At 34.5% G+C, this 10,036-nt stretch overlaps 1 protein-coding gene across 1 annotated transcript; it reads left to right on the plus strand.

Moving 5' to 3' along the window:
* LOC107618688 (V-type proton ATPase subunit E) lies at positions 6,957 to 10,036 on the plus strand. Its single transcript, XM_016320820.2, has 6 exons — positions 6,957 to 7,252; positions 7,328 to 7,428; positions 7,961 to 8,117; positions 8,454 to 8,650; positions 8,887 to 8,986; positions 9,671 to 10,036. The coding sequence occupies exons 1-6, from the start codon at positions 7,151 to 7,153 to the stop codon at positions 9,704 to 9,706; spliced, it is 693 nt and encodes a 230-aa protein (XP_016176306.1). The 5' UTR covers positions 6,957 to 7,150; the 3' UTR covers positions 9,707 to 10,036.

The raw sequence follows: 10,036 nt of genomic DNA on the forward strand, positions 1-10,036 counted from the left end.
TTTATCCTACTATGCAACTAATCTTTCAATCCTTATTCCTAACTTTTACATTTGCCGATTGATTTTCATATTTTCTAGTGAACACTAAAATTAGGTGAAAATGCATATGAAGTTGATAGTTAGGGATGACAACATTATTCGAACTCGGAGTATCCACTCCTCCCTTATCTATTCGGGTTCACTTGTTCCAGTGTGGAGCAGGTTTTTAGCAGGGTGGGTCTTGAGTGGGGCGGAATGGGATCAGATTTAGGTAATGCTTGCTCTAAAATAATTAATAAAATGATTAATAATATTATATCATATTTAAGTTTTTAATTAATTTGTATTATATATGTGATAATGGTTATATAAATTTTGAAATTTTATTTTATTTGTTGGATTTTAATAATTATAGGGATAGGTACCCACGAAAACGAGTTAGAGTTCAATTTTTTACTACCCGCGAGTAGGAGAGTTCTATCCGGGTTATTGTAGGGTAGGATGGCATCGGATATAGCAAAAACCTGTCTCTACCGCCCGATTGCCACCCCTATTAATAGCTGACAATGGTTAGACAATTTGACATATTTAACTAAATTATCAGAGTGAACACCCAACTCGGTCCCTGTCCATTCCAAATTAGGACAAGGCGACCCTTGTCTAAAAAAGACACCCATGCCGGTTCCTGTCCCTCCCTAAAATGAGTCATCGCGGCCCCTCCGTCGTATCCCTTAACCAAAGTTGACGAAAAAATCTTATGTGGTAGTTACTGATGCTGATGTGGACGTTTGTTCACAGTGAAATGCCAAGTTGGATTAAGAAAAATAAATAGGGATCAATTTGTCCCCATGCCTCCTTCAAAAACGACATTTTTTTTTGTTAAAGAAGAACTAAAACCTAATTTGGATGGTCCTCTGCATTCCTAACCTCTCCACACTCACTCGTATTCGATACAATAAGAGACAAATCCTAGGGTACCATGATTGGGAGTGGAGTATATTGCTCATCCTCGAACTTGCAAATTGGAGGTGATAATTCAAATTGCAGCATAAACTTTAGTGAGAGTGTTCGAGCTCAAAGGAAGAAGAGATGGGTCTCCCAAAGTGCTATTGCGGGTCTCATGCTATTCTATTCATGTCTGAGACCGAAAATAAGACAGGTTATTCTTTCGTTTCCCTTACCTCGAGGTATGTTCATGGTATTAATGTTTTAGTTGGTTTAATTCTGTATTTACTATTAGTCTCACAAAATTAATTCAAAGTATAGACTGCAGAAGCTCATTGCTCATTTTTTGCATGGCTAGATGATTATATTTCTTCGTTTAATGAGTATGATGTGAAGACAATCTCAAAGGGGATATTGTCGCAGAAGCAGAATTGATTTGAAGGCCTAAGTGATGCGATGGATGATAAAGTGAAAAAACTAGAGGATATGTTGATTGGATTAGAAAATCAATTGGAGAAGAGTAGATAAAAAATGCGTGAAAGTAAATGCTTGGGTTTAGATTGTTGTATTTTTGTATTTTTTAGTGAGATTGTGGTTGCCTACTTGTTCGGGACAACTTTATAGGAAACTTGATGAATAATTTTGGTTTTGTGTCACAAGATGAAATCATGTATTTAAACATTCTTAAAATTAAATGAAGATGAATTACTGTTATCATTATTCAAAGGTCCCTGAACTTAATCCAAATTCGTGTAGCAAATATTTATACATGTAACATGAATTCAACTAATTTTATATAAAGTATAGAAGTTCATATATTATATTCACACTGATACTTAATAAGCAATTCATCTGTTTATAGTTTAGATAACATAACAAGGACAACAACATGACCCTAAATAAAAAAACTAATATGTATGTTGGAACTATTGTATCATTTCAAGTCTTAAAGATACAACCTAAACAGCCAAAATACCAAAACAACAATTCACATTTGTATAACCCTATTAGCATTATCAATGCTGTTTAAGAGGCTTAAGTCCTGGAAGCCTAAAGTCAGGTGTTAGTACAAATTTCAGAAGTCTTGATGCAATAGTTGAAGTAGTAGCAACCATCGTCTCTATAGAAATTGCATCATTTGTGTTTCTTGGAGTTGTCATACTAGCTACTGGACCAGTGCATTGATTTTGTGAGTTGTGAGGCATCAGGTTTAGACCTTGTGAAGGTTGAGATTTGAACCATAAGGTTGGCCCTAGTCCTGATACGGGTGGGGGTATAATACATGGAGCTGTAGACCTAACAATATGGTATTTCTCTCTAAATGATCTAGGATTGCCATTGGAGTTTTTTTCTGCAGTCTGTTATAAATTTATTAAATTAATTAACTAAAAGTTTCTATGAAATTGATATGTAATAATATACAGCATCAAACAGGTTTTTATTTTTTCTAAAAATAAAAAATAAAAAATGACCTTTTCAGTTTGTAGTGCAGAGTAGAATTTTTTCACTCTGAATTTGGGCTACTGCTCCAACCCTCATAGAATTTTTAGACAATTTTTTCTTAGCTTTTCTTACCTTAATCTATGACATATTAATGTGTTACAGAAAGCAAGCAACAAAACAATATAACATATATATTCTTATACATTGGACTCACCACAGAATCTACTATTGTCTCTCTTCTAGTGACATTTTCATTGACATTGATGGTGCTGCTACCTTCTTATGTCTACTCAATAAAGTTAAAAAAATATGCACAATTAAGAATATATCTAAACCTATTTAGGACATATAAATTCCTGAACATTTTATTTTTTGGACAATTCAATCTCCAATCTAGAGACATTGTAGTAGACAGATGTACTTAATCAGTGTTTATTGCTGGAGTGTTTGATAAATTCTGGTTCATTGTCCTTTTCTGTACTCTTCTCTCCTTTTTAGTCATAGACTTCTAATTGGGATCTTGTGGTGCATTTGTACATGTCTTGTAGTAATGACATTTTTTGTCACACTTAGAGCGGGTAACAATGAATGTCTTTTTTGCCTTGGTTATACTCATCTCTCTCTCAACTGGGTTAACTTTTCTCTTCAATTTGGGTCTATGAGCAACTCTCTTGATTATGGGAGGTAGTGACCTTGGGGCATCAGTAAATGTCTAGTACTCTTCACTGTTGATAGGTTTAATACAATATGAATATATTGATTTGATAGCATCTATAGCTAGCCACTTATGGACAAAGTCCTCAGCATTAAAGCCCATTTTAGCCAATGCTGCAATTGCATGTCTACAAAGCATTTCTATTGACAACATCCAATTTAATCAAAATCAGATGTTAGACAATTAGCAACAAACCAATAATTATAAAAACGAACTTACCAGTCAACAAACCAATAATTATAAAATCAAACTTATTGGTTAATTGTCAAACATTGCATATGCATGTTCTCTCCTGAAGATTAACACCAACCTTATGATTTTGGGAATGCACCTAAAAAAGGATCCTTTGTGAATCACCAACCCAAATAGCTCTCCATCTATAGTTCTTAGGCTTGATGAATTGATCCAACTTCTTATGTTGTACTGGAGCAAGAGGTCCAATATAAGTCTCTAACTTCTTCTTATGTATTTCCATCTTTCTCATTATGTAGCACCACAACTCTTCACACATCGTCAAAATCGGCTTTTTCCTATATTCTACGCTTTACATTCCAAACTTCATACATGTTGTTAGTGATATTGTCTACTTTGGTCCCATGACTAAAAAGCATCTTACACTAAATAGCTAACTCAAATTTTTGCATATATTCCCATGCTGAAGCACATACTTATTTCAGTTTCTCCATCGCAGCACTAAATTCATTGTGTGTGGTATTCCAATTGCTTTGTCTCTTCATCTTTAAAGTTCTTGATGAAATTTTTCTAGATATGTAGAACACAGTTCCTGTGATAAGCTCTCGAAAAAATATATTTCAAAGCCAATGCCACTCCCTAAATTAGTCCCAAGACAATTATTAGTAGTTCCATTTAAGCAAAATACATGACATTAAAAAAAAAAACATATCAGAGTATAATTGTATATAATATCAAACTCATTAATGACTTAAAAAAAAAAAACTAACATAGCATAGTATAATAGTATATGATATTAAACTCATCAATGATTTAAAAAAAAAAAAACTAACATGGCAGAATATAATAGTATATGATATCAAACTCATCAATGGTTATTTAAAAAAAAAAAACACTAACAGACCATGATACATGATACCAAAATCATCAAGCTCCATCAGAATATATGACATTAAAAAATTGACAATTAACCAAGCAAAGTACAAGGTATTAAAATCAACAATAAGTAACCAAACAGAGTACAAGGTATCAAATCATCCACAAGTAACCAAGCAGATTACATGAAAATATGAAATTAAAAACAAACAAGAGTATATGACATTAAAAATTTTAACAAGGCAGGATATATGTTTTTTTAAAACCAAAATTAATAGTTAGAGGTTACCTTTTGTTGATCCGAGAAAAAATTCAGACCTAACTCAGTGCAATCTCCTAGATCTTGCTGAAGTATTGACAAGAACTACTTCCATGTATCTTTGCATTCGTTAGGAACTATAGCATACGCAATAACAAAAAAATAGTTATTGACATCTTTCCCCACTGCAGATAATAGCTGTCCACCATAGTAATCTATCAAATAGTGACAGTGACTCTGGCTGAGGTATCACATTCACCAAAGCTGTACTTTCAGGATTACTCCTATGAAGTTTCATCAGATAATCACGAATTTTTTCACACTGAACTTGTTCATTGTCTATAACTATCTCTCTACCAGCTTTCAATGACCTACTTATTATTTTACCACTTAGGCGCACGTTGTAATATTCATGATGTACTTTATAGCTTGCTTAGGTTTTAAATCAGGCTAAGTAAGTAGCCTCTTGACCAACTTTGATGTTATCAATTACCTGTTAGCTAGATTACTACCAAAATTGCTAATATAGTTATACTCATTCACCAAAGTCTTCACCTGATAAGAACCCCCTGCATTGTTTCAAGATGTCAGAATCAACCAAGAACAGTCCTGTCCTGCACATGCAGACCTTACCTCTTCTTTTCATTCTTTAGATATACTATATCCTTCCTTTCATACACAAAATAATCCTTTATTGAAACTTTCTATTGTAATGAATGTTTGCCCAACTTTAAATTCAACTTTTTTATACTCTGTCTCCTCATTGAATGCATCAAATACAGTCTTGCCTTCATCATTATCTGACACTGGACTGTTAGATGCTTCACTCTCATACTCATAAGACTAGTCATAATTAGAGTCTAACTCTTTTTTAACTATTTCAGAATTTGAATCCACTGTATTTCCAGTCAAACCATTTTCAGATCCCTCACCATCCCTTGCTTGAAGTCCATTACTTCTATCACCTCTCACCTACTTGTTCCATATCAAGAATATGTGTCCTCCTCCTACCTGAATATTTTTTTGAAGCCCTTTTCTTGGCTGTCTTCGGAGAATTACTTAGACCACTCTTACTTGGTCCAACCTTATCCACAATATGTGGGTCACCCTTAATCAATTCACTATTTGGGCCAGACTTTACCTCACCATCTGGGCCTGAATAGCTTTCTTCCTTGGTGAAACTATTTTTTTCTTCTTTTTTTTCAACCTCTTCTTCCTTCTGCTCCTCACTATCTTCACTACTATTTATATCATCATATCTCGGAGGAGGAGGTTTGTAGGACTCGTCCTCAGTTGTTTCATACCCATCATTTGTGGATGATAAGTCACTCAAAATAACGTTCTCAGCTTGCTTCTCCTCATCTACAACTTTTAGTCATACTAACCGGATGATCAAAGTAGATGTAAATTTCATTTGTCTCCTTGTTTTTACTCTTGTTATTCCTCATGTCATTTATCTCAGAATTACCTCTCATTACATATAAGTCAAATTCTAAATCAAGTGCTATGTTATCAAACCAAAACATAGTCTTGTAATCTGTGTAACCAAGCTTTTTCGGTAACGCTTCAAAATCAAAGAAGTTCACCAAATCAATGTCTAAATGTGGTCATTTCTTCACTTTTTCATTAACATAATCCAATTTATGCTATGAATTCCTCTTAAAATATCCTCCATGATGAAAAACATGAACTATTTTAAACTCGTCCATCTACAAATAACTACTAATAAAAATTTAGTTTATGACATTTTATCTGACTGTGTCCGTGATCTAAACCATTCAAAAGCAATATTATTTATTTAACAAATTAATTAAACAACTTAAAATGCCATTTATGAAATTTAAAAAAAGCACAATCACTGAATATTCCAACATCAACATCACTAAACACTCCAACACCAACATACAATTTAGGAGTAGAGATTAAATATTGCTAATTTTTGAGACCGTAAAATTTGTCACTAACCTGAACAGCGACAAGAGCTATCTCCACTCTACGACGTCAGTGACTCCATCAATTACACAGTTAGAAGCATCGTCTAGTTAGCACCCTTGTCAGCACTACCACTAGCTACTTCCTCTACTGTTTGTTCTTTCACGCAAAGAAAATTACAAGAATTTGGTTGTTCTGTAATTAAGGGTGGGGTTTTGGGAGTTATGTGAGTGAGAACGACATTTGATTCCTTGTTAACTTAAAAATAACGTCGATTTTAAAGAAGACAGGGAACAAATTGAGTTTTGTCTAATTCTTTTAATTTAACTTAACACTTCACTCTAAACAAACATCATATCAGTACCGGTAATTATCATATAAGATTTTTTCGTTAATTTTAGTCAAAAAAATATGATGAAAGAACCACAATAATTCATTTTAAAAAGAAACATGAACCCATATAAATGGTTTTTTTTTTTTAACAAAAATCGCTTTGTCCTAATTTAAAATAAAGAGGACTAAATTGAATATTGACTCCATTATCTACATATCTCGGTTATCAATTTCACTATCGATGTAAGTTTGTTTTCACTCTAGAATTATACTTGATTAACAACGAGAAAAATTCATTTAGGCCAGTAAAAACTAAAAAACGTTGTAGACTTATAGGCGTGAGAGAGAGTAGAGTACACGCTGTTTGATTTGTCTTGATCAAAATTCAGAAATAAGCAGAGGTGTGGGACGCATCAATTGTGAATCATCGAACAAGTATCAGGTTGAGATCGATCGATCTTCCTCTCTCAGCGAAAATGAACGACGCAGATGTCTCCAAGCAGATCCAGCAGATGGTTAACTTCATCCGCCAGGAAGCGGAGGAGAAAGCCAACGAGATCTCCGTCTCCGCTGAAGAAGTAACCGCTAACTGCCATTTCATCACTTTCACTATTTCTCTGCATCGCAATTTCTAAGCCTTCTCTTCCTTGCAGGAATTCAACATCGAGAAGCTTCAGTTGGTTGAAGCAGAGAAGAAGAAGATCAGGCAGGAGTACGAGCGTAAACAGAAGCAAGTCGAAGTTCGCAAGAAGATGTAACTCACTATACTATACACCTTTTACACCACTAGAAATCCTGTGAATTTTTTCATCCATTGACATGATTCGCACTCAATTTTGGATATCAATTTTAGATCTTCGGATATTAAGGCTATTTGCATTATTCTTGATCCTTGTATGTCATGATCTTTGCACCAGGCTTATACTCATGGTCTAGTGGATTCTTCATCCTTGTGGTTCTGTTCACTGAAATCCATAACAATTGTTACCTGCATTTTGTGCTTGATTTTGATTGATCTTGGTTTTGATGCTCAATTGTTTTCTAACTTTTGGTGTGGTGTGGTGTGTTTTCGGTGACAATTACTTGAATATGATGTTGTTGCCAACATATCATGTATAAGAAATTCTAATGAAATGGGTGAGACCCGGAGTTTTAGTTTGGAGGCACAAATTAATTAATTTATTTGGGGATGTGAAGCTAGTCTGCCTCCAGTATCGATCTTATTTTGACTTCCCAAATGGTGCTAGTTCTCAGTATAAGATTCATGGCATAATTTTTTGTTGCAGTGAGTACTCGATGCAGTTGAATGCTTCTCGCATAAAAGTTCTTCAAGCTCAAGATGAGGTGGTTGGTTCCATGAAAGAAGCTGCGGCCAAGGAGCTTTTGAATGTGAACCATCATCACCATGTGTACAGAAACCTTCTGAAAGAACTCATTGTTCAGGTCAGTTAAGAATCAAATATTGCAAATCAAACTAAGTGTGGTTTGATCTTGCAGTTTTGATAAGTAATTCTGTACATTAAATTTGTTTAGCCAATGATGGTATTATTCTATGTATATGTTTTTGCAATTACATTTTGACATCAAGAAACTGATGTTAATTATTTTATAAAATCTATATCATAGTCAATTGCTCATATGAAAGCAACCATGGTCTTTTATGGTGTCTGTCAGTGTCGTCATAGGTTCATTATCTTATTCCATTCAGATGTTATTTCATTGACTACCTTCTATTTGTAAGTTTGTGGAGGGCGAACATAACATAAGCATTGTTGACAGAGTTTGCTAAGGCTGAAAGAACCTTCTGTCTTACTGAGATGTCGGAAAGAAGATGTACACTCGGTAGAGCATGTATTGGACTCAGCTGCACAGGAGTATGCTGACAAAGCAAATGTTCATCCCCCAGAGATCATTGTTGACCGCGAGGTGTATCTTCCACCTGCACCCAGCCATCACAACGATCATGAACCTTACTGGTAATGTTTGGTTTAATTTTAAATCCCTAAATAACTGTCTTGCTCTGGTAGTCAGGCCCTCGTTCTTTTCCATACTGTTCCTTCTCTTGATTAGCTGATACAATACATTCAGGCATGCTTTTAGTTTATAGAATTGTACTTGACAGAATGTGTTTCCTGAAACTGTATTAGCTATTTTGCTGCTCCATATTAAGATATCAGTTTCAGTAAAGTTGATTGTATATGTTGATGTTCAGCTCTGGTGGGGTTGTATTGGCTTCCCGAGATGGAAAGATTGTGTGTGAAAATACACTTGATGCACGACTGGATGTGGTGTTCCGTAAAAAGCTTCCTGAGGTAATTTTTTGCTGCATAGCAATTTTCTTTTTCTGTGACTTGTGCTGCCTTTGTTGAATGCTTTGCTCTGAAGTATCTGTATTGTGAATACTTCGATTTACTCTAACTAGAAATTTAGTTTATTTTCAAGATATTGGAATTTGAAACTTTGACATTGAAATAAAACAAGTTAGGTTAATATTACCTAGTGATGGACAACTAGGTGAATTACTGGAAATTGAATGAGGCTTGGAACTGGGAGGTACTGTAGGGTTAAGCTCTTCAAACAAAGCTTTCTAAGAAGTTGCTTCTGTACTTACTCTTAGATTGACACTAAATTTTAGAAATAATGATTCCTTTCTTTCTCTACACATTCAATTTAAGTATGTGACCTCCTAGTTATGCCTTTTGATTGTAGCAACCTATTAAAATAAAACAAAAACTCGAAAAAACGAGATAATAATAATTATTATTGAAATAAATGGCAGGGTGGTATCATAAAGTTGTCCTTCTCTAAAAGGCTAATTATATAATCTTCTTATTTGATATTCTGGTCTTGGGATACTTTTGGCTCTGCCCTCAAATATCGTATGTTTGATGAAGTGATGAACTGGTTGTGAAGTTATTGGAGTAAATGGGGAGTTAGTCCTAGGTTTAACCATGTAAAATCATTAAATTAATGAAGTTTCTTGCTCCTTATTGCAGATCCGAAAGCTGCTCTTTGGACAAGTTGCTGCTTGAAGACTTCGGTTGTTTTGTTTCCTTGCTCCTGAAATATTTATGTTTGTGGAACGAAGCTTGTCCTTGGACCTTAGTACCTATCGTCCCATTGCTGCTGCAAACTTGTTATTGTTCTCATTTAAATAACATCATTCTTTTGTTAGTTAAGGGGTTCCCATATGGTATTCGATGAGGGCTTGCGGCCTTGGAAAAATGATTTTGCCTTGAGGATTGATGTTTTGACTCGGCAGCTCATTGTAGATTTAAGGTTCTTTGTTATGCGTAACTAATAAACTGCTGTCAGCGTTGTGATTCAAATATAAATCTTCTCTAGCCGGTGCAAGAAAAGCA

The sequence above is a fragment of the Arachis ipaensis genome, chromosome B09, assembly GCF_000816755.2.
Source record: "Arachis ipaensis cultivar K30076 chromosome B09, Araip1.1, whole genome shotgun sequence".
In the NCBI taxonomy this organism is placed as follows: domain Eukaryota; kingdom Viridiplantae; phylum Streptophyta; class Magnoliopsida; order Fabales; family Fabaceae; genus Arachis; species Arachis ipaensis.

Bases quoted from the DNA above. Each gene is read 5' to 3' on its own strand.
- LOC107618688 (XM_016320820.2), top strand. From the start codon at position 7,151: ATGAACGACGCAGATGTCTCCAAGCAGATCCAGCAGATGGTTAACTTC. The intron at 7,253-7,327 runs GTAACCGCTAAC...TCTTCCTTGCAG, and splicing joins TCTCCGTCTCCGCTGAAGAA to GAATTCAACATCGAGAAGCT. The intron at 8,651-8,886 runs GTAATGTTTGGT...GTTGATGTTCAG, and splicing joins AACGATCATGAACCTTACTG to CTCTGGTGGGGTTGTATTGG.